The sequence below is a fragment of the Rousettus aegyptiacus genome, unplaced genomic scaffold (assembly GCF_014176215.1).
Source record: "Rousettus aegyptiacus isolate mRouAeg1 unplaced genomic scaffold, mRouAeg1.p scaffold_m13_p_14, whole genome shotgun sequence".
NCBI classification, from domain to species: domain Eukaryota; kingdom Metazoa; phylum Chordata; class Mammalia; order Chiroptera; family Pteropodidae; genus Rousettus; species Rousettus aegyptiacus.
In genome coordinates, this window is record NW_023416289.1 from 41,402,048 (window position 1) to 41,427,032 (window position 24,985).

General features: G+C 59.0%; 1 protein-coding gene across 1 annotated transcript; it reads right to left on the minus strand.

Annotated features, from left to right (window-relative positions):
- Window positions 1-160: 160 nt before the first annotated feature.
- ERFL (ETS repressor factor like) lies at window positions 161-17,847 on the minus strand. Its single transcript, XM_016129922.2, has 6 exons — window positions 17,744-17,847; window positions 5,272-5,351; window positions 2,304-2,538; window positions 1,757-1,952; window positions 1,529-1,646; window positions 161-1,127 (listed from the first exon to the last, which is right to left on the minus strand). Exons 1-6 carry the CDS (start codon window positions 17,758-17,760, stop codon window positions 679-681), a joined length of 1,095 nt encoding a protein of 364 aa, XP_015985408.2. The 5' UTR covers window positions 17,761-17,847; the 3' UTR covers window positions 161-678.
- Window positions 17,848-24,985: the final 7,138 nt, after the last annotated feature.

Genomic DNA, 24,985 nt, shown 5'->3' on the forward strand with positions numbered 1-24,985 from the left:
GCCTGGCGTGGTATCTGGAGTCCCCCCCCCCGTTTGTCCCACCTCGTCATCGCACTGCCTTGCCTTACCGTTCTTCCCCAGACACCCCCACACACCCCTTCCCAGCTCCCACCTGAGTCACCATGGCCACCTACAACGCTGGGCACCCCACATCCACACTCCTTTCCATTCTTTTATTTTTGTAGTAAACTCTGGACGTGGCTGTTGGGGGTTATAGGGAGCTGGTGTGGAGGGGGTGGCCCTCCTGGGTGGGGGCTGGGGGCGGGGTTATTGCTCTGAGCTCCCTGTCCCCAGGGGGCCTGTGTGGGGAGGGTTTTGGCACAGGGGGACACATGGCCACACAAACACACAGATCACAGCACGGGGGCCAGGTGGGGTGGGGGAGGCTGGGCGCCATATTGCACTTCGGGAGTGGGGCCAGGCAGGGACCCCCTCAAATGGAGCCTGGGGAGGAGACTGGAGGCCATCACATTCCCTCCCACCCTTGGAGGGAGAGATTAGACCCCCAATCTGGGGCTGGGGAAGAAGACCGGGCAGCCTTGTGCCCAGCGCTGGGAGGGGCCGAGGGCTGGTTCCCGGCCTTCAGCAGGAACTCAGGGGCAGAGCAGATGAAGAAAGAGGCTGCATGGGCGGTAGCCCTGGTCCCTGCCCCTGCAGAATCCATCGCCCCACACCGGCTCAGCTGCCGACCCCCGCTTTGCCCGCCTTGGACTTGGTGGGCACAGGGAGGCCCTCGTCACCCTCGCTGTCAGAGCTGCAGCCGCTGACATCCGTGATCTCCAGCTCTGAGTCGCTATCCTCCTTCCCGCCCAGCGCAGCCTCTGGACCCCCAGACCCTGGCAGTGCCAGACGGGGGGCTGCTGCCAGGCCCGAGGGGCGCTCAGGGCCCAGGCCCTCTCCTGTGGCAGCCAGTAGGGGCACGGCTGTGGGGCCTCCCCCTGTCCCTGCTGAGGGCAGGTGGCCGAGGGAGCTGGCCAGAGGGTTGGGGTAGAAGTGAGGGGGGTAGAGAGAAGGGGGCAGCTTGGGGAAGGGGCCGGCGAGGTAGGGGTTAAAGTTCCAGGGGTACTCTGGGAAGGCTCGGCTGTAAGGACCCAGCAGGCCAGGGGGCTTGGAATAGCCAGTGGCACCTGGAGGGCACAGGGGTGCATCAGGCGGGGCCACTGCTCACTGTCCAGGCTCTCAGCCTGGGCCTCGGTGAAGGGCGTGCCAGCCTGCTGCACTCCGCCCACACGGTTCTCCCCGTGGTTCCTCCCACACAGTGTCTGCTCACCCTCACAAGACCCCCTCACCTCCCCACTCTCCCCGTTCCTTTAGAGCCCCTGAAAGCCCTCCCACCTTGACCCCCCTTTCCAGTTTTCCCTCCTCCCTGCCTCCCTCCCCTTGAACCCTCCGGCTTTTAAACACAGACGCGCACAGGCGCAGCCTTGCCCTGAGCCTCCTTCCTTCCTGCCCCCCTCCTGTCCATCCCCTTCCCTGAAACACGTGCAGCACCCCCCCAACCTGGCCCCCCAACACCCCCCGCCCTTACCTGAGCCCAGGAATGGGAAAGGGCTGTCCAGACGCAGTTTGTCTGTCTCAGGGGTGAACAGGGGTGCCCGGGCCCCTGGCTCTCCCAGGCGTGGGGCAGAGAACAGGGTTTGCAGAGTCTAGAGAAGAAGGTGTGGGAGGGGGCACCGCTCAGCCCGGCTGCCTTCTCCCTAGGGGCTGCATGGCTGGGAGGACACCAAACGTCCTGGTTCTGGGGCCCCAGCCTTACCTCAGGGGTGAGGGGAGGAGCATCTGGCCCAGGACCCCCCCCAAAGGGACTAGGGGTCAGCAAGAGAGGGGAGCCCGTGGTGGCTGCCGCCATGTCCAACAGTGGGTAATTGACAAGCACGACTTTGCTGAAGTTGAACTTGTAGGTGAACCTCTTCCCTTTGGTCTTGTGGAGAATCCTCTTGTTGTAGTAGTAGCTGTGGGGAGAGGGAGAATTTGGTGGTGGGGGCGGGGTGAAGGGAGAGCCGCGGGCCCATTCTCTGTGCCAGCCATGGAGCACAAAAATGGGAGAAACTGAGGCTCACAGAGGTCTCGTGACCAAGGTGCTAGGGCTAGGAAGAGTGAGGCAAGGGCCAGGGTCCTGGCCTATGTGGCTCCAAAGCCCAGAGCATGGGTCCTTCCACTCAGGGAAGCACTGATGCCCGTGCACACATGATCTGACAGGCTCCTGCCCCAAGAGGTCAAGGAAAAGCCCCCACGGGATGGGGGCCCAGAGGAACCAGAAAGACGAGGTCTAAGGTCGGTGTCCAGGCCACAGCCCCACTCACCGCAGGGCCCGACTCAGCTTGTCGTAGTTCATGTGGGGCTTGCACTTGCGGACGCCCCAAAGCCGGGCCACCTCATCGGGGTCCTTGATGACGAACTCCCCGTAGTCCCCCTGCCAGGCGATGACACCCTGGTACTCCTCCTTCTGCAGCAGCTCCAGGATGAAGTGCCACAGCTGGATCTGCCTCGAGCCAGGGGACGACTCCGGCTTGTAGGCCCAATCCGGGAAGGCAAACCCTGGGGACAGAGGCAGGGGAGTGGCCCCTGCTTGGAACCCAGGCGGCGCCTAGCCCTCGCCCTGCTCTTGGCCTCTGATGGGCAGCCGCCCAGCCTCAGGCATCTTTAGGGACCCGACTCCCATTCTCAATACCCCACTTGGTGTCTAGGTCCCAAACTGTCCAAACAGTGGGAGAGAACTCAGGGTCAGAGATCCCAGGTTGGCGCTTCCAGCCTGATTTATCTTGGCACAGCTCTCCTGAGGATGAGGCTGGGAGGGGGGGTACCCCCCCACACACCTTAGCCCTTTTCTCCATTGCTCCCCAACCCTGTCCCCGGCCTGCCCTGGGTTTCCCATCTTTCCTACACTGTGCACCCCTGATTTCTGCCATCTCCCTTCCTGTGCCTCGCTGCCTGCTGCATCTGTCCCCGAAGCCCCCCACGCCGGCTGAGCCCACCCTGCACATCCAGGCCGGGCCCCTGTGCACACGTCTCAGCGTCCGTCCATACATTTAGGCCTCTCACGTCCCTGTGTCCCCTCCCTGCATCCATGCTGTGTCAGTGAGAGCAGCGTGTTTGCAGATACCCCGTACAGCACACAAGTCACACAGACGTCACACCCTCAGAGGACACCCAGCTGCACCCTGGGACACGGACGCACCAGACTGGCACACTCCTGCTGGGGCGCAACACACGACACACAACGTGCCATGAAGGGGGACACACCAGACGCTCCCACATTAAACACCACATCCCAACACACAGTCGCACATCTCAGGTCCCTCAGAAACTGCAACCCGCTACAGCACAACCACGGCCGGGGCTGGCCGGAAACTCAGAGGACCCCAAAAGCCCAAGTAAAACACTGGCGGAGACGATGAGTTGGCATGGAGACACATGTCAGGCACTCGCAGGGTGACACCATGACAGCCTCCCAAACCCCCACACAGCGGTACCCGTTCTGTGACACGGCATTACACAGTGAGGTGGCATCCTGCACCCCGTCGTTCAAATACACCTAGAAGTCGGGTGGAAATGGGACGTCCTTGCCTGTCCCTAAATCTCCCGTCCCATCCAGAGGCCCCAGGCCCTGTGTCCCTCCTCGGTGCTCACTCCTGTGCTACGTCCTCTGTCCCCCTCCTCAACGACTCCAGACCCAGGCATGAAAACAGTAGGCAGAACTGGCCTGTAGAGGGTTACGAGCCATGCACGAAAGGGAAGGAGGCTGGGGAGGGAGCCCAGCTCTGTCCACTTGCTGCATGACCCCCAGGCAGTTCCCTGCCCTCTCTGGCTAATTAGGATCTCAGACCTGGGCAGCCAGGAAGGGTGAGCCAGATACCACCCAGGCTGCCTGGTTTACAAACCAGGGTGCTAACGCCTCCCTGCCTGGGGCTGGGGAAGGCCAGGCAGTTTCCTCCCTGAAGTAAGAATTTTCTTTCAACTCCATTTTGGAGCTTTCTTACCTCAGATGACAGGGCTCAATCAACACCTGGGCACCTTCCACACCCAGAACATATCCTAATGAGGAAGCAACTGTCACAGACACACCCATACGACCCCAAAGATGACAACATGCAACTGGCCACACACATGTAGACACTCGACCCACCCAGGTTACGCCACCCATCTTCGCACGTCCTCGACTGTATTGTACCTGTGAAGACACACACACCCAACTAGAGAGGACCTGCGACCTCAGCACAAAGGCAACATACACTGTGACAGTCGGTCCCCAATACTCAGTCATACACAGGGACACACGGAGGCAGGACACAGATGCACACACGTGTGCACACACACACACACACCTCGACACAGACACAGCCCTGATCACAGCACCAAGACATCTGTCCAGAAAGCCACACAGCATGCAACAGACCAGCAAAGCAAAGGTCTTCACCCCATGAAGCAGGTGCATGTTCAGTGAGCTGGCAGAGACCCACCCCGCCCATCCTAAAATGTAGACACACTTGCCATCCCAAAGAAACACGACACGCCCAGCCCGGAGACACTCAGGTAGCCTGAGATGTGCATGCACAAGCAGGCACACAAGCTTGCACAAAGACGGACACTGCACACACTCCCTGCGTGACCCTTCTTCCAGAAACACTCAAGTGTGACACAGGAACACGCGCTGAGACCCCAAATAACCAGGCACAGAGTCTCATTCTCCACACACACACACGCGCGCACACACACACACACACACAGCCCATCTGTGGGGCGTGTGGCTTGGATTCAAACGCACACCCAAGCCAGTCTTACTGTCTGCGTCCCCAGCTCTGCAGTGGTGCTGTGCGAGCCGTCCTCTCTCCCAGGGCTCCGGCCGGCTGGGCCGACTTTCCGGTCTCCCTGCCTGGGCGGTCCCGTCTGTCCATCTGTCCACCAGCACCCGGCCTGGTGCCCCCTCAGGTCCCTGTCCTGCTCCAGCAGTGCCTGTCTGTCTCCAGTCTCCCTGCTTCCCTTTGACTGCAGGTCCTGGGTCGAAGCAGGCTGGTGTGACAGAGACCCCAGGCCCTCAGAGCCCTGGGTCCTTGTGCCACTTGGACCTTGATACTTCACCCACCCTCCAAAAGACCCTCGCATCCCAACAGGCAGGTGGCAGGGACATCTGGCTGTGAAGTTTTAGCCAAGTTTTTCATTAAGGGGACTCTGACAGAGACCTGGGAGGTAGAGGGAGGAGAGAGAGATCAGAAAGGAGGGGCCTGCTGGGCAGGCCCCAAGCTGGGGGGAGGAGGGGTCTGAGCCAGTTACCGGGGGTCCAGAGAGCTGGCAGGGCAGGCGGGGCGAAGAGAAGGTCGGAGACACAGCTACAGTCCATTGTGAAGCTGGCCCTGCAGAGAGGCCGGGACAGACAGGCGGGGACAGGACGGGGCAGGCGGAGAGACAGATGGTGTTCAGCGGCAGTGGAGGGGTGCTGCCCTGGGGCACCCCCTCTGCCCAGACCCCACCAGACCTGACACCCACCACTTTCTCCCCCAACATCCCACCCTGGCAACCCTCGGCCTGCTTGCCCCCATCTCTCCCTGTCCTTCTGCCCAGCTCATCCTCTCTTCCCTGCCAGCCCTGGACGGCCGGCCTCCCCCTTACTCTGTGCCTTGATCACTAAGCACCAGGGCGCTCCGGCCTCTCTCCTCTCCCCAACAGTCGCTCACTCACTCACTCACACTCGCTGGCTCGCGCCCGCCCGCCCCGCACCGTCTCTGGCGCTCTCGATCCCCATCTCACGCCTGACCCCTGGCTTGTCTCTGCGTCTCTGCTGTTCTCTCTCTCTCTCTCTCTCTCTCCCTGCCTCGAATTTATCTCACTCCGAACCTCGCCCCTACTCCCGGCCTGCCCCCCCCCATGCCAGCTGACCCCCGGGCTGGCTCATCCAGCCCCGCGAAGCGCCCGCGCTGGCTCTCAGCGCTCTCATCTGTCGGCCCAGATCTGTCCGGACACCTTCCTAAAGGGCTGGGAGGGGACAGGCCCAGCCCCTGCCCTCCACCCACCCCCCTCAGAGCAGCCCCCAGCTCCTGCACGTGCATTCCCACAAACAGCACTCTCTGGACCTGCAGCTCACCCACAGACCCCACCCCACCCCCCCCGCAGGACCTGCTTCCCCGTCTCAGACACCCCTTCCTCGTAGATCTGCACCCCCTCCCCCAGCCTCCTTCGGACACCTTTCCCCCCTTGGATATGCCTCCCCTCTCAGATACCCCTCCCCTCAGACACCCTATGCCCTGCCCGCCTCCTCAGAAGCCTTCCCCTTTCCGGCAGCCCCTCCCACCCAGACACACATTCTCAGGGACTTCGGCCCCTCACACTCTCAAACACACCACTCCTCGCAGACACCCTGCTGCTCCCACAGACCCCACAGACCCCTCAGAAACCCACAGACACTCCGTTCCCCATACAGCCCACCTGACCCCCTGGATACCAGACAAGACTTGTCAGATAGCTTATGGCCCCCCAGATTTGTCCGGGTTCCCACAGACACCCTCGCCCCGACCCCTACCTGCCTACTGTCAGCTGAGGTCCTGCCCACACGCTCCCTTTCCCTCTGCCCCCTCAGGGTCTCCCTCCATTCCCACACCCCATCGCCCCAACTTTATCTCCCCCTCCCCGTCTCTCTTCCTCTTCCTCTCTCTCTCTCCTCATTGCTCGTCTTTCCCCTTCTCTGTCTCCTCCCACCATCGCCCCCATTTTTCTGTCTCTCTCCTCCCTCTTTCCTCGTCTCCCCTCATCCTGGGGTGCTCTCTCCCCATCTTCGCCCACCTCGCTCTCTCCCATCTCTGCGGCCCTCTGTCTCTCTCCGTCTCTCTTGGTCTCTGTCTCCATCACTCAGTCTCTCTTCCTGTTTCTGTCTTCCACCCCCACAGCCCCTTCCCAGTCCGTCTCTCCCTGTCCCCCATTCCTTCTCCCATCTCTGTCTGTCTCCCCAGTTCTCCCGTGTCTCAGTCTCTCTTGCTCCCTCTCACTCCACCATCTGCCTCTTTCCCTCCTTCTCCCTGTGTCTCTCCAACTCTCCCTTCTCTGTCCCTCTGCCCCCGGCCCGCCCACCTCCATCTCTGCAACTCCCTCCCCTCTCCCCATCTCTGGCACCCCAACTCAGCACCTCTCCCATCCGCCTCTCCCACCTCCCTGGCTCTCTCTGCCTCTCTGGGTCCCCTCCCTCCTTCCTCCGCCCCCCCCCCCCAACTGGCCCCTCTCATTTCCGTGTTGGTTTTGATTTCTCTTCCCGACGCTTTCAACTCCCCGCCGCCTCCTCCGGACACGTTATAACGAGGAGCCGTGGGATCGGCGCTCCGGGCCCTGCTCCCACGCTCCCCCCGCCGTCTCTCACGGTCTCTGCCGTCTCGCGGTCTCTGCCTGCCGCTTCTCCCATCTCCGTCCCCCGCCCCTGTCCTGTCGGGTCCACGGGGACCGGGTCCCTGCCTCCTCCGCCCGTTCCGTCTCCTTCCCTGCGTTTCTGCCCTGACTGTCCGGGCTGGCAGCCCCGTATCTGTGTCTCCGGGTCCCCGTGTCTGTCTGTGGGTCCCCGTCTCTGTCTCTGCACACCGCTCTGCTCCGCGGTCTCTGGGTCTCCCCGTCTCTGCCCCGCACCCCGTCTCCTGTCTCTCCGTCTCTGTCTCCACATCTCCGTGTCTCTGTTTCCGTCCCAGGGTCCGTCTCTTGGGGCCCCTTTGATCTCGCCCTGCCCCTGGCGCCCCCCTGGCCCCATTGATCGCTGATCGACCGGTGGAAGGAGCAGGCCTTCTGCTGGGGGGCCAGGCAGGGGCCCGGTAGGACAGCCGCACAGACTGACAGACAGCTGGCCCGGCCGGGGTGGCTGCGGAGGGGGAGCTGCTGCACCCCCTGCGGCTCCCTGCCGCCTGCACGGTGCGGATGGGGACTCCGGGCAAGCTTTAATTTTTAATTTTATTTTGCTTCCTCCACCCCCCCCCCCGCCCCCCATCTCCACTGCCCGCAGCCATGGCACCGAATGTGTGTGCGCGTGTGCGTGTGCACGCAGCGGTGTGGAGAGGGGCTGGGCTGCCTCCCTCCTCTCCCTGCCAACCAGTTACACAAACCTACACACAAACCCAGGCACACACAGCACACTGTCACACAGCACACCACACGGACACAGGTCGGCGAAGCAACACACACCACACACAGCACACGGACACAGGTCAACACAGTGACGCACACCACACTGTCACACACAGCACAGCACACGGACACAGGTCAACACAGTGACGCACACCACACTGTCACACACAGCACACCACACGGACACAGGTCGATGAAGCAACACACGTCACGCACAGCAGAGACACAGGTCAACACACTGATGCACCATGCTGTCACACAACATATCACACAGACACAGGTCGGCGAAGCAACACACCCCGCACCACACACATCGCACAGACAGAGGTCAGCAAAGCAACACATGCCACACCACCACACGCATCACAAAGATACAGGTCAACGAAACTCACCACGCTGTCACACACAATACACATCACAAATACGTGTGATGCACGTAAACAAAATCATACACACTATGACTGTCGCGAAGACCCACACAGCAACCCAGACACACATACCAACGTATCAAATGCAACACACACCATCGTGTTCACAGACATTCGCTTAGAAACACAGATGTACAATTATACACAGACACACACACAAGACACACTTCAATACCATTCCACACATAAACAAAGATCCACAATCGCAAATCACAGACACACACTAACACAGACACAGAACCACACACCAAGGTTCAAGATCAGGGCAGACACACGGACCTACACGCAGTGACAGAACGCCACACGGAAATGGAGACATGCCCAGGCACCAGCACAGTCGAGCCACTCACACCCAGGTGACATAAAAGCACAGTCACACAGACAAGCACTAGAGACCCTGCGTGCACATGTGACCCGACGTGAACGGAGACCGCGATGCGCGCTCACACACACACACACACACGCATGGACCAGCCCGAACAGAGCCTGCTCAGACGCACGGGCCGTCTGGGTGAGAGGCTGGGTCAGGATGGGGGCGGGCACTCGGATCGCAGTGGGGCCCCGCTGCTCCTGCCACCCTCTGTCCAGCTGTCTGACTGTCCATCCGCCCACTCACCCTTCTGGAGCATGTCTCCGCATGGGTGTGCGTGCGTGTGTGAGGTGTGAGTTGTGCACTCTCAGGCCTGCTTCTGCAGCTGCCTCTCTAGAGACAGGTCTCCCCACCTCTCTCAGGTCCCACTGGGTGTCAGTGTCTGTCTGTCTGTCTGTCTGCCTGTCTCCCTCCCAGGGTCTTTGTGGCTCCATCCCTCTGTCTGCCTCTGTCTCCAAATACCTCCATCTCTGAGTGTCTCTGTTTTGTGCCTGTGTCTCTGGGTGTCTCTGTCCCTCTCTGTCTCTCCACGCCTCTCTTTGCCTCCCATCACCCTGGCCCCCTGGGCTGGGGTTTAACCAGTTGTTTTGATTTCTCTAAGCTGCTCCGGCTGCCTCGGGAGCCGCCTCGGGCCTCGCTGCCCCCCCCCAGCCCCTTCATCCCTCACCCAGCCCCCCTACCTCCCCTTAACACAATCTGCACAAGTGGAATGAAAATTGATTTTTTTTTTAAATTTCATATCTTCTCCGGGGCTCTGTCTAAAGAGGAGAGAGACGCAGCCCAAGCCCCTTTTCCCTCTGCCGCCCCCCCAACACCAACAGGCACACACATCACAACTGGACACACATACATACACCCTGACATTCTGCCTGCACCCACCCTGGGGACACACCCCTCCCCACACCACATACCCATGCAGGACACATCAGTGCACACAGCAGAGACACACAGGACCCCCTGCCTGCACAGGCACCCACCCCAGGCACACTTTACCACCACACACAGCCTGGACATCTGCTGTCACACACTGTACGTGCACAAGCTCACACGCATGCCTGTCCATATAGATTATGGCACGCCCCTGTGTACACAAACCCGGGCTCAGGGACCATCTCACCACAGGTGCCGAGGAGACCCCGTGGCTGTTCCAGGGGGGACGGGGTCAGAAACAAGGGCTTTCCTGCCAGGACTTGACCCCCCAACCCCCAAGGTTACTCCTGCCCTTCCTCACACAACCAACCAAATGCTCTGGCCTGACCCAGGGTGCAGGTGTCTCCGTGCCTGAGGTACACATGCATGTGCACAAGCGTGCACAGACACACACACTGCACTATTTCTCTCAAGGCTGTACACTGTCATCCCTACAACAGGCTGGTTCATTTGAGCCGGCTCATCCCCACACGGGCACACAGACATGGGGACGGAAACACCGGAAACACACGGGCACCTGTAACACACGGACCCACAGGACATACGAGGAGGCACAATACACAGGCCCGTGCCCACACGTCGTCACTGAGACACAGCCTCGCACATCGTAGGGCATCAGTTCACACAAGGAGTACACACGTGCACCACCTGTCACACAACTACACACACGCAGCCTCCACTACTCTTCAGGGCTGGTCACACACAGTATCATCAACTCAGTTCTTAAGAACTGACACTCCCGATCCAGCCTGTTACATGCAGCTTCCCAAAATGACTACACACACACGCACGCACACACACGCGCGCGCGCGCGCAAATCTGTTCATGTCTGATCCCAGACTCGGGCTCAAAGACACAACAGCAACTCCTAACACAAACACACCGCCACACGAGCCCACGCAGCCAGTCTCTGACGCACAGATTTTGTGAGGTTGTTGTGACCTTGTCCCAAGGCCATTCCTCACACCGACCCTCAGCAGCCGGGCTCCTGGGGTCCTATCGGGGTGGCACTCACTCAGTCCTTTCACCCTGTGTCCCTTGGACAAAGCCTTCTCATCTCCTGGCCCTCAGAGACATGGGCTGTCCTGTCCTGGTCACTCAGACACGCTGCATGGCCGCCCGACTCGAGAACTCCAGACAGGGCACGACTGCAGTCTGGACAATCACACCAGACGTTCACACTGAGTCCACACACAAGCGCACACACACTCACAAACACGACACACGTGGATCTGCTCAGCCCCGTGGTCTCGGGCACCTGGTCAGTCACTTGCGTGCAGGAGCACACACATCTCCACATGTCATGTCCACACGCGCTGCAAAGCAAGGCACACGGTCATGAAGAAGCAGCCAAGATCCTCCTACACACACAATGTCACGCATCATAGACACACTTACACACGCACAGACACTGGTGCCTCTGCAGAGGCTGCACGACACACGAGACAGACAGAGGGACAGATTGGCAGACAGACAGGACACAGGCCCCCAGCCTGGAGCAGGTGTCTGCGACACCCGTGTGCAGTGGTTAAGAGGCGCCACCCCAGTGCAGGGACGGAGCCCTCCCCACCCCACTCTCTTCCTGTAGCTGGCCTCTCTGTCCAGGGCTGCGTGTCTCTCTGGGTCTCTGTCTCTCTCCCTGAGTCCCAGTCTCTGCACGATGTCCCTGGGGCTGCGGCCAGCACACAGAAGGATGTCGGTGGGGGTGGGGGTGGCGAGGGAGCGTCCCCAGGGAGGTGGGAGCCGCAGTGCCACGCACCCCGCCTACCAAACAGTGCTGGGAGAAGGAGAGGGAGGGCTGAGGCTCAACCGCAACCCAACCGCTATGCAGACCCTATGCAGACCGAGCTCAGACTGTCCCCCCAACCCCTGTGGGGGGCCCTGCCCCTCCCCGCAGACACCCGGAGAGATGGAGGAAGTGCTGGGGTGGGAGGGGAGACAGAGAGGAGGAGAGACACCTGGAGAGGAGCAGGGAGAGGGGGAGACAGACACAGAGCGGGGAGATCCAAGTCAAGGGGTCGCAGCAAAGGCGCATGGGTCAGAGGGGCTTGACAAAGTGAATTAAAGAGCTGGAGGTCCAGGGGAGAGAGCTGCTGGAGGAGAGACCCCAGGTCAGGGAGGAAAGAGAGGAGGGGGCAGAGATGCGGAAAATTGAGGGATTAGGGCAGAGGCACCAGAGTAGATGGATGGGCTGGAGCCTGCGGCTGCAGGGCGGAGAAAGCCTGGCGGGCATGGGCTGATCTCAAGTGTGGGTCCAGGGCCACTGCGGTGCCCACCTTGGCCCTTCAGCAGTACTGGGCCACCACCCCAGCTCCAAGACCCGCTTGTCCCCTTCCCCTTCATCTACACCTGGTCCCATCTCCACGCCCCAACCTGCCTCATCCAGAAACCCAACCTCTTCCCCGGGCGAGTCACTCCTCTATTCCAGCTGCCCCCATCTCGTCCCCACAGCCCGGGCCCTGCCTGGCTGCCCCTGCTGGACCCTCTGGCCCCAAGCCTTCTTCTACCAGACAGACAGTGACAGACGTGCACTGGCTGGAATGGCCAAGGGGCTGGGGTGCTGGGTGTCCTGCTCATAGGGCTTGGCACCAAGTGTGTGCTCAGGAAATATCTTTTCAATGGCATTCAGATGAAACAGGGCAAGGCAGGAAACCAGAAGGACAGAAAGCCAGAAACCAAGGGATAGAGATGGGGAGCAGTCAGCAAGGCTGGGAGCCAGGGGCTGAGGGACAGGGATGGAGAGAGGGGAATGGAGCAGGGAGCCCGAGGGGCAGAGAGATGGAGGACTGAGACACAGGAACAGAGAGGGTCAGGGAATTAAATGGACAAGGAAATGGGCTCAAAATGGGAGAGAAGTGGGTGACTGAAGGTCAGAGAAAATGAGGAACATGTGGTCCAGAGCCCAGAAAGGCAAATGTGAGGGACAAAGTGGGACAGCAAGTGGGGGAGAGAGACCCAGGGGGACAGGGAAACGGGAGCCAGAGGGCAGGGTCCAGGTGCCTGGGCCCCGGCACGTGGCCGGGCAGGCTGCACCTGGGTGCCTGGGCCCTGGTGGGTCCCGCAAGGGCCAGAGAAGGGCCGGGGTCCAGCGGGCTGGGGGAGGCTTGGGGCTCCAGGGGCATCGCACGGTGCTAATTCAGCGCCATCGATCAGACGGGATGAGAGCAATAAATTATTGTGACAAGATGCAATCCTGGCCCGCGCACTGCCGCCGAGCGGATCGATCCCTGTCCCCAGCCCTACACCAGGTCCCGTGCCCAAGCCCTGGCCAGGACGCCTCTGCCCACCTCTCTCCCCATTCCCCCCACCACACACACTCCCACTGACTGCCAGGAGGGGCTGCAGCCCTTGGGAAGAGACAGGAACAGAGAGGGGCCCACTGATGGAAGATCAGCCCCAACCTGCCCGGGGGCCTCGCGCTGCCCTCAGCCCCCCACCCTCACCATGACCTGGGAGGGAGCAATTGTCACGATGCCCATTTCACAGATGCAGACGCTGGGGCTCGGACAAGGAAAGTAACTTGTCTAAAGTTTCACGTGGGCGAGTGGTGAAGCCTGGAATCCAATGTGAGTCAGTATGACTTCAAGACCCCCAATATCTGCACTGTCAGAGGAGAGCACAAGGAACAGAGAAAAAGAGGGAGGGGAGAGAGAGAGAAAGAAGGAGAAGGAGGCAGAAAGTGTAGGACACTGAGAAACAGAGTCAGAGAAATGGAGAGAGACAGAGACGCTGAGAAAAACAAATGGAAAAACACGGACAGCCAAGTTACAGGGAGGATGGAAAAAAGACAGGGACAGAGAAAGAGACAAGAAGACTCAGATTCAGAGACAGGCAGAGGGAGACGGGCAGGTAGAGGCAGAGGAAGGGAATACAGGCAGCAGGGGCACAGGAGACACGGGCAGGGAGAGAGGTGCCCGTCAGAGCGGGTGGTCCCAGACACCAAGGAGTGTCCGGGCACACAGGTACGTGTTGGCACAAGGCTGTGCCGGCTCCAGGTGGCTGGGGGTGCAGATGGGAGTAAGGATGCGGGTGACCGGCTTGGCCCAGGGAACGGTGTCAGAGAGTGGCTGGGTGTGGGAGCAGGGAGGCAGGGCGTGTGGCAGGCAGGAGTGGAGGGAGAAGGTGCGCTTGGTTATAGGAGAGCTGGCCGGCAATGGAGAAGCAAGTGGGGCCCAAGCGACTAGGTGGACAGAGAGATGAGTCTGCGGAGGGAGGAGGTCAGCTCCGAGGCAGGTGTGGGAGGCGAGGACACCTGGACGGCTGAAGTCAGATGATCTGTTTGACTCAAATCTCCAATATCTACCGGTTTCTAAGACCTCGACGAAATGACTCCACTTCTCTGGGCTCAGTTTCCTTCTCTATAAAATGGGAGTAAGAGTAAGTACCTGCCTTATAAGGGTCTTGTGAGGATGAAATGAGAGAATGGATATGAAGGAATGAAGACAGTGCCTGCCTCAGAGACAGGTAGGAACGTGTAATGCATAGGTACTACTCAGGACGTGGGCTGTGGACCAGCAGCACCACCTGGGCCTAGTTAGAAACGCGGCATCTCAGGCTCCACACCAGACCTCTGGAGTGAGGCCCAGGCCTCTGCGTTCCAAAAAGCCCTCCAGGTGTTTCTGATGCACACTGAAGCCTGAGAACCTTAGACTACAGACCCCTGTGCCACACAGCAGGCAGGTGTGTAGACAGCTGGGGACAGGTGTGACATGTATTAACCAATGGTACAGGTATTACACTCACCAAGAAAGGTATTCCTGAGGAGATAGATGGCTGGTGACACGTTCCATGAGAAAGGACAGGTATTTCCAGAGGGGAGCAGGCTGGAGACAGGTGTGAGGGATCTGAAGGTTTGGCTCTAAAGGTGTGGGGGTGACAGGCTGCATGAGCAGGTAGTGGAGATTAGCAGAGCTCAGCCAGGGCAGTTTGGGATAGAGGATGTTTGAAAAGACTGTGGAGGGACGAGGGTCACATGGATGTCAGGAGGTGAAGAAGGACAGGGAGGAAGCCAGTGCTGGCAGCCAGGTGTGTGTCTGTGGAGCGGAAGCAGGTGTTCCCTTTAGGGACAGGATGGGGAGGCCAGGGCTGAAGATACAAAAAGCAGAAAGAGATTAAGAAGGGCAGGCTGGAGGTCTCAGTATGTTTGCTAAAGAAATGAGTGAATGTGGTACTGGAGCAGGCTATGCCTGAGGTAGACAGGTAAGGAAAGGGCAGGTGTGTGGAGATATTGGTGTGACCTTGTGCGGCAAGGAAGGAGGAAGTGAGAAATATGAGAAATTAGGTATGTGAGGAAAGAAGAAAAATGGATAGATAATAGCCGAGGACAGGTGTGGGGGAATAGGTAGACAGGTGAGCTGCACACCTGTGGCCCAGGACAGGTTCCCTGCCCAAACGTGTGTATGTGCTGTGTTGTATGTTGCGAGAGACAGTGAGACAGAGAAAGGCAGAGACAGAGAGTGAGGAGCCAGGCACAGTTGAAGAGCAAGTGTGCAGGTGGGACAGGTGTGACTTTCAGAGGACGAGGGTTTGTAGGAGACATCATAGCAGGGGAGGGGCACGAGGAAGGAGAATCTGCATGATACCCAGGGGCCAAGGCACGTTTGAGCAATCAGTTGGTGTTGGGCTTAGGAGACATTTGGGGCTGGTGCATGTGCTATCTGAGATGAGCCACTTGACATGACAAGTGGGAAAGACAGGTATAGGGGACTCAGGTGGAAGTAGGGGTATTTAAGTAAAAAGACGGAGGGCGAGGGAGTTAAGTACAAGCAGAGAGTGGTGTGAAGCAGGGATGTTTTTAGGTGACACGTGTGTGGGAAGTACTTCTGGAAGGACAGGTGAGAGGTGGACAAGATGAGCACTATAAGGGAGAAGTACAGGTGCAAGCAGGAGGTAGGACAGGATGGGTGTTACCTCAGGACGGGTCAGGAGGATACACATGTGTTCACATGCAAAGGAAGAGGAGTGTGTGTGTGTGTGCGCACACGTAGAGATATGCTTGAGGGGAGGCGGATGTGAACAAATATGAATGTGTGAGAAACAAGTGGGTTTAGAGTTTTAGGGGACAGGTGGGATGGTGCAGGTGCAGGTAGGAAGTGATATGAAATGAGACAAGGGGAGGATTCGTGCAGAAAGAACTGACTTTGGAGAAATTACCTGGAGGGGCCGGTAAGAGGAGACTCTCAGGTATGAGAGGTCATGGGCATCTTTGGGGCAGGTTTCAAGGGGACAAGTATTATCTGGAGGGGCAGGTGTGAGGAAACAGATGATATCTACAGGGGCAGATAAAGGAAACAGGTGCAGAGAACAGGTGTTACCTGTAGGGGGCAGGTATAAGAAGACAAATGTGACCTGGAAGTCCAGATGTAGGGAATGGACAGGGGAACAGCACTGTGACAGGTGTGTCGATAGACAGGTGTGGGTGAAAGGTATTACCTGAGGCCACAGGTGTGTGCAGCATGACTCTCCCGGGCGGTCTGCTGCCTCAGTCTCACTCACTCCCCTCTCCTCCCCTCCCCAAGGGTTGGTTCCGGCTTTCGGATCCCTCCTACAGCTCAGGCCCTCAGCAGGGCAGGCCGTTAGCTCCGGGCTTGGCGAGGCTGGGCCTGCCGGGCGGCCGGGGCTCCTGAGGCTGCTTGGCGATGCGGAGCGCGTCCGGACCTCGGCGGGCCGGCCGGGCGGGGGGAGCGGGCGGGGGGGCCGTTTAGCCGTGATAGATCCGCGCGCCGCTTGTCTCTTAATCTCCGGAGCGACCGATCGATTCGCTATTTCCCTTTGTTGCCAGAAAATTCGATCCTGGGCCTGGAATTAGGTCCCCGGCTTAATCTGAGCGGAAACCAGCGAGGGGGAGACAGAGACAGAGACGCTGGGAGAGACAGACAGAGAGATAGTAAGAGACAGAGAGGCAGAGACAGAGAGACAGAAAGAGAGATGCTGAGAAAGATACGAAGAGAGATAAGCACGGAGATTCTGATAGTCTAAGAGTTGGATCCGAAGAAACAGAGATGCTGCAAGAGGTAAAGGGTCAGAGAGTGACAGGGAGACAGCTTCTGGGAGAGTTAAAGTTGGGCACAGAGATGCCTGAAGAGACAGAGACAGAGACCATGAAGCAAGATGCAGCCCTGGAGAGGTGTCAGAGGTAGCCCAGACAGCTCTGGAATGACCAGGACAGAAAAGATGTGCTGCACACTAGGCCACCTGTCCCCAGAAGGACACAGCCCTCCGAAGTCAGGGCCAGACATGTGCTCCCAACCCCGAGGTGTGCAGGCCTCAAAACTGGCCCAACTGTCTTTGCCACAGCCCACGTGACCCCACACACCAAATATCCAAAGCCAAATTTGCAGACCCCCTCAGCCTTGAACTTGAACTCCAAATATAGACTCCTCCAGCTCCCCTTTTCCCCCGAATCCAACCTCCCCCCCATGCTAACCAAGCCCCAAATATCCACAGCCCCAGTCCTGACCCCCAGCCCCAAACAGCTCTCAACCCCGAATATCCAGTCTCTTGGTTCTGAGCCCCCTAGGTCCCAAATTTCAAGGCCTCAGCCCTGGCCTCTAAGACCCACCAGCTGTTGCCCCAAACGTCCAGACCCACCCTCAGGTTGGCCGGCCGGGCCCTGTTCCCAAATAGCGAGACCCCAGTCTCTCTGGGCCCCCTTCTCCCCCGCGCCCACACACTCCCCGGCCCCTAACCCCGGCCCCTGTCCCAAGGGCGCACCTCTGACCCTCTCCCCCTTCCACTTCCCCAGGAAGGGGCGCAGTCCCAACCGCCCCCACTTCCCAGGCGGCGACCCCACCGCCCCCCAGCCTCGGGCTACGGCAGCCGGGCTCTGAAGGTCTCCTGGGGGCAGTCGGGCGCCCCGGCCCCCGCCCCGGGCAGGAATCCCCGCCCCCCATCCCCGCCCCTGCGCGGCCCGCCGCTCACTCACTTGCCGGGTTTGCGCATCCGCCAGGGTCCGGGGAGAAGTGTTTAAAGTTCGGGTCCCGCAGCCATGGCCCGCGGCGTCCTGGGGAGGAGGCGCCGGGGCGGGGACGGGGCGGGGGGCAGATGCCCGGAGCCCCGGGGCGGGGGCCGGACGCGGCCGGCGAGGGCGCGGGCAGGGCGCGAGGCTCTGAGAGACGGGGACCGAGGGAGACCCAGCAGAGAGAGACAGCCAGAGACACAGAGACGGGGCGGAGCAGAGACGGGGAGCTGCGGAGAGAAACGAAACGGACGCGCGAGGAGGGACGGAGACGCGCGAAGCCGGGCGCGGAGCCCCGCGCGAGCGGCGAGCGGGGCCGGGCCGGGCCGGGCCGGGCCGGGGCGCGGGGCGCGGCTCTGCTCCTCCTCCTGCTCCCCGCTCCTCCGCGCGCCGCGCGCCTCCCGCCCTCGCGGCCGCCCGGCCCGGCTCGGCGCGCAGATATATGGAGGCGGCGGCGGCGGCGGCGGCGGCGGCGGGCGGTGCGGGGGAGGGGGCGGGAGCGCGATCGATGGAATATAATTTTCCTCAAACTCGGAAAATAAAGTTCAGAGCTGATCAAATTTGAAAACAGATGTCGAATCGCGACTCTAAATAAGGTTCGATCCCGGGACTGAGGGAGTGGGGGTGGCGAGACCCCCCTCCCCGCCCCGCCTCGCCCCCCGCCCCCGGAGGAAGACCAGGGCGGACGCACGGACCGGACGCGGGAGGTGGAGGCCAGGACCGCTGCTGGACACGCAAAACTGGCCTCGGGCACACACACGGACACACACACACACACACACACACACACACACACACAGCCTGGATCGCTGACACACGGACGTAAGACACACGGATACAGTAACACAGACAGTGCGAACACACATGCACGCAGGACACAGTCTAGTGGGCACATGGACACCAACCCTACTCAGGGACACACACACAGAGAAGCATATACACAAAGGATGGACACACAGCCTGCACACACAGACCTCTCCTGACACACCGACCAACACGCCGCACACATGGGCACACACAGATCCGTGGTGACATACAGCTACACTCCACCCCCTGACACACAAACCCTCACTGACACAGAAGCCCAGGGTGTAAACACACACACAGTCACAGTCAACCCGGGCAGACACACTGACGCTCTCCGCACGCCCACGCAGTCACAGGAGCACAAACGCACACCTGCAGTGACAAGGAAGGGCCCAGCTCATCTGCTCCCATTGAAATAACAAGTACTTATCCCCTGGCCTCGGGGTCCTGAGAGCAGCAGCCCCCAGCCCCAGAGTCCATTTCCCTCCTGACTCTGGCCCGGCCTGACCCCACCCTCATTATCCACCCTCCTACCCCTCCTTGGTGTCTCCCTCTCACCCTGTCTCACTCTCCCCTTCTCTGCATCCCTCCCCCACCTTTCTCTCCCATTCCCAGGTCAGGCTCTGCCCCCAAGCCATTTTTTCTGAGGAACACTCCCAGGGGTCTCGAGCAAGACGATAGTCCCCAAGTGGATACACGGTGGCCAGGACAGCTCTGATAGATCACACCAGGCGCCAAGGGGATGAAGAGGACTTCAGACAGCCTCCAGCACCAGCACGGCTGCTCACTCCACCTGGGGAAGTCACCGAGCAGCCTCAGTTTTTTCATCTGCAAAACAGGGCAATAATGATGACCACCTCCTAGAATTGTTGGGAGGGTTAAACAGCAGGACAGAGAGAGCACGCTTGGCACCATTCCAAGCCCCAAATAAGCACATGCTTGCTCTGAGCATCACTACTTCAATTTGATCCTATTAAAAATACTGAATATTCTCCTAGGAAACAATAATTCCCTCACTGTCTCCACGTGGAACAATGCTCCTTCCAGGAGCCAGCAGGACGTCCCTGCACTGGGTGTCTCCACGCCTTTGTGAGGTGGTCCCTGAGCCTCCTCAGCAGAACCATGATCCTCCGGTGTCTAGAGCAACCCTGGCTGGACACGGCATCCTTGAAGCTAGCTCTCCAGCCAGACAGTCTCTGACACTCATGCCCTTTGGGTGTCTGTGGCACCCACCAGACTGTGGAGAACATTCTTCCAGTATCTTCTCCATGCATGGCCTTGAATGCTAAGAAGGGGGTTCTGGAATACCCCCTGTGGGGTAGGACTCCTCACCCACATGTGATGCCCTTTGGGACAGGGACAACACCCTCCAGGTGAATGTGATACACTTCTACAGGTGGGTAGAACACCAACCAGAATGTATTCAGTGACCATTAAATGTGCAAAAAAGGCTCCTGCCAAAAGAGTAAGAACACCTCGTGAGCAGAGAGAACTCAGTTAACAGTAGGCAACATCCTTCAGTAAGACAGCAGGCTCTCTGTGAAGACACTGCTTATTACACTGTACACTACACCCTTCCAGAAAATAGAACATCCTCAGAATGTTAGTGACATCCATAAGACAGCAAAGTGTCATCCAAGAGGGCTCTCATGCCCTTTATCTTTAAGCCTCATCTCTGGGAGAAATGAAGGCACCCCAGGGTGTCAGAAACACCCATTAGGTGGTAGGGAACACCTGTGAGGGGACTCACGATGCCCAACTGGAGGGTATGGAAGGCCCCCAAAGAGTTATGATGCCCTTGCTGGCCAGGACCTGATAAGCGGGACATCATGCCTGATGGACATGTCGAAGACACCCACCTGACTGCTCAAAATGCCCCCCCCCACCACCACAAGAATACAACTTACTGATTTCTGTAACACCTTTTGGGCTGTGTGTCTTTGGGCCATCTATGTTCTCTGAGCCTCAGGTGGTTGGGAGGATATATGAGAAGGCTGAAGTCAGAGTATGCTAGGCCTGTAAACACATAGTAGGTGCTCAATAAATGTGAGAGCTCTTGCTGTACAGGATTCCCCAAGGAGGGGTGTACCACCCACAGAGTTTGTATTTTCACTCATTAGCAGTATTGCCAACACCTACTTGACTGAAGGAAGCATCTCACAGGAGGGGGACCATTACGGTGTAGTTAACATCCCCTGGGAGGCTGCAATAGTAGACACCTGTCATCAAGACCCCCCTGGGAGAGAACCCCCTCAGGATGTTTAATGCCCCCTGGAAAAGAGAGAGAGAAAGATAAGGGAAGGACACCCTCAGCAGCCTTTAACACCCAACGTGCTGAATTTATTATCCATGAAGTAGAGGACTCCTCTGGGATCTGTAACCTCCATTAGGCTCTTTTTAAACCTCCAAGGCGTGAGAGGAGCCCTCTGCGAGGGCTGACACCTCCCGTTAGACTGCTGGTAACACCAGAGAGTGAGACCAGGATAGGTATTAGCCGACCCCCTCACTCAAGAATCCATCCCCCAACCCACTCCCAGCACCGACTCCCCAAAACACAGGAGCACAAGCAGGGGCGGGGAGCGGGGGAGGAGCCGAACAGGGTCTGAGACAATTAGCATAATCCTGACAATGAATATTTCAATGGTATTTGCTCTGGGCCAGGCATTGGCCCAAACTCTATACACAGATGAAATCGTTTAATTCTCATGACAGCCCTGTGAGATAGGTGCTGATAGTACTATCCCCATTTTACTAACAAGGAAACTGAGGCACAGAAGTCACTTACTGTACACTGTTACATAGCTACTTAGTGTTGGAAATGGGACTTGAGCCAAGGTAGCCTGGCCCTGGGTCGGGGTTGGGGGTGGGGTGGGGGGGGCGTCTATGTGCCTAACCACCGGGCAATACTACCCTGCTGCACACACCTGCATCTCCGCCCCCCATATTAGACTCTGGTCTCCACCTCTGACTGAACCCCTCAACCAAGCAGAGTCCACCCGACCACTCCGCACTTCCTCTGGCACAGTGGGACACCCCCCATCCCGCCCCCCCCAGGAGGGAGGGGGTCCCTGGCTTGCGGCTCCCTACGGGCAGCGCCAGTGTCTGTGTCATCTCTGGGTCCCCACCGAGGGCAGAGCCTGACTCTCAGAGACCTGGGGAGGTCCAAGAAAGGAGGGAGGGGGAGGATGGTAAAGAGAGCAGGGAGGGTGGAGGGAGGAAGCAGTAGAGGGGTTCAGGGAGCCACACCCGCAGCTTCCTACGGGGCAGCCTCAGGAGGGCAGGGGAGCAGGGCTGGAACTGGGCCAGGCTACACCCAGAGTATTGGGGAGCACTAAGGGAATCCAGAGCCAGGGGGAGTCAAGTCGGTAGGGGGAGGGGGAGAGGGAGCATATGGCATTCCTACCCCTCCCCCAACTCCTCCCCAACCCACCATCTCCACCCCCTGGAAGGTGGTGGAAGGGTGAGGGCAGGGATGAAATGGCCGAGAGGACAGACCGACAGCCGCACGGAGCAGGGGGAGGCAGCCAGCCAGGCATGCGCGGGTGGGGGTGGAGAGGGAATCAGAAACACGGACAAGGGCGGGGGTGGCCAGATGGGGGTGTCCCAGGAAAAGGACAGACGGACTTATGGGTAGGGGTGGGGAGGACAAACAGACGGCAGGGGAACGTGGCCACGTGTGAGGGGAGGACAGACAGGGGACGTCCAGGGAATTGCGGACAGATGGACGCCGGAGCGACGGCCGTGCAGGCGCGGCCCGCGAGGCCGGGGCCAGGCCGAGGGCGCGCGCGGTGGCGGCCAGAGCGGGAGGCGGAGGCCGGGCGAGCGCGGTGTTTGTGGAGCTGTCGGCTGCGGTGGAATTATGAAAAATAGCAGGCATCGGAGCCGGCCTTCAGCTTCGATTAGGGGAGATGGGACATGACAGGTGCGATCAATACGCAGCCGTTCTATAAAGTGTCAAGTAATGAATCAATTTCGACTAAATTTTCCATTTTTCAGAGGCCGTTCTCCGAGAGAAGAATATCCTCTTTTGTAAAGATATTATTATCGATTTCGGCGGCAATTTGACATCAGGGGTAGTTAATTCCACTCAGAATAAAATTGAAAACACTTGAGAGAGAAAAGAGAGAGGCGAAGAGTGAGACAGAGAGGGAGAGAGGGGGAGGAAGGGAGGGGCTGGGAGGAGAGAGAGATGGATGGACAGAGAGACAGAGGCAGAGACAGAGAGAGGGATGGAGAGAAAGAGGCCCAGAGAGATGGGGGCAGAGGATGACAGAGATATGGAGACACAGAGAGAAACTTAAGAGACTGAAGCCTAGAATGCCAGAGAGGGAGGCGGGATGAGACTGGGAGAGACTCAGAGATAGAGACGGGCTCGGGAGAGGGGCTAAGAAAGCCCGACAGAGACAAACTGAGCGTGTCTCAAAGAGAAGCCCAGATGTTAGAGACTTGCCACAGGGTGCAAAGAAATGGACACATTCAAAGAAAGAAAGATGGAGGCGGGAGAAACTGACAGACGGGAGAGACACTAAAAGTGGGAGACGGAGAAAGAGAAACTTAGGGAGCTGGGGAGAAAGACACTGAGGGGGCCTGAGCAGCAGAGAGAAGATGGAACGGAGAGAAAGGGTGGGGGTCAGAGGTCAGGAGAGCGGCAGAGGAGGGGGAGGGCAAGGGCGCAGAGGCTGAGGGGTCCCGGGCTGAGGGCGCACAGAGATGGGGGTTCTGCCAGTGCTGTCCCTCAGAGTCACTGTGAATGGAGGGAAGTGTGCATGTGTGAGTGTCACCTGGTCGGAACTGCTGAGCTGGTGGAGGCAGAGTGTGAGTGTGTGTGTGTGTGTTTCTGAGCTGCTCTGGGGGGTGAGGGGTCTTAGTCCAGGGCTCCCGCAGCATGATGCGTTGTGTTTTGGGCAGGGGTGTGCGTGTGGTGACTGCTCTGTGTGTGCCCTTGCATGTTGACTCCTGGGCTCCATCTGTATGTGCCCGTTCCTGTGCATGCACACACTTTGGGTCCCTGGCCTTGCAGCCCCATGGGTCTCAGCAGCAGGCAGTGGTGACAACATTTCTGGTTAGTGCCTGTCAGTTCCCCAGCTGAAATCTCCATTTATCCCTGAGCAGGTCGCAGGCTGCCTGGAAGAGAGGAGACAGGGGCTGGAGGATAGGAGAGAAGGTGGCTGGGGACCCTGACTCCTGGTCTGAGGGAGGAGGGGCTGGGGGCCTGGACTCCTGGGTCTAGGGAGGAGGGGGCTGGTTGGCACAGACACTCAGGAACGGGACCATCTGCAGTCAGGCAACAGGGCTGGCCGGCAAGCTCCTCAGTCATCCAGTCAGGCTCCCCACCTGAAAAGCCCGTACCTGCTGCCCCCTAGTGGACATGGAGATTGGGCCAACCAAGGGAACAGGGAGCTGACAAGTCAAGCAAGGAACCCTGGGAAGGGAAGGCAGAGGTACAGACCCAAATGGGAGCAGAGACAGAGACACACAGAGAGATATGGACAGACATGGGCAGCGAGACAAGTGGACACAGACAGGGATAGAGAAGTAGGGAGACAGGATTGAGACCCTGGTCGAAACAGTGGGAGAGAGTGAGAGGACATGGAGACAGGGACCAAAGCAGAGAAAGAGAGGGAAAGATGATGACAGAGGGGGCGTCCCCACAGACAGTGGGCAGAGAGTAAGAGTGACAGGGAGACTGTTGGACAGAGAGAGCTGGGGTTGGTGAGAAGACTCGGGTACAGAAAGTAGGAGAGACAGAGACAGGAACCACGTGGACAGAAGGACAATGGGACAGAGGGATGGCAGATAGATTTAAAGAAGGGAAAAGAGGGAGATGCAAAGAAGAGAAAACCCAGGGAGCAGGCAGAGAGAAGACAGGTGGACAGGGAGATGCAGGAGATACAGGTGGACACAGAGAGATGGGCAGACACTCATGGAAAGACAGAACTCGAGAGAAACAGGCAACACACCCAGAAAAAGACAAGCAGACACACAAAGACAGGCAGATGGAGCGAGGCAGGTGCACAGAGGAGTGCAGAGAAGTCAGGGCACCCAAACACAAGTGGACACCCTGAGATGGAGCACATGGTATGTGGGGTGTGGCTGGACCCAGGACTGGGGGAGACTGTGGCCTGGTGGGTGTTCCAGGCTGAGGGTTTTCCTGAGGCGTAGGTGTAGGAGTGGAGCTGGGGACGGGGCTCCCCTGGCTGGGGTCTCTACCCGCTACCCCCTCCTGTCGCCCCCCCACCCGGCGGGCTGCCCGGCGGAGGCGACAGATTGAGCGATGAGACGCATTACGCACTTAATCCGCCTGATTGAATGTTTTGCTTTCGCCCAAATTGAAACATTAAACAACACGGGACGAGAAGAGGCGGCCGCAAATCACTCATGAAAGATTCATCTTCTCCCCGG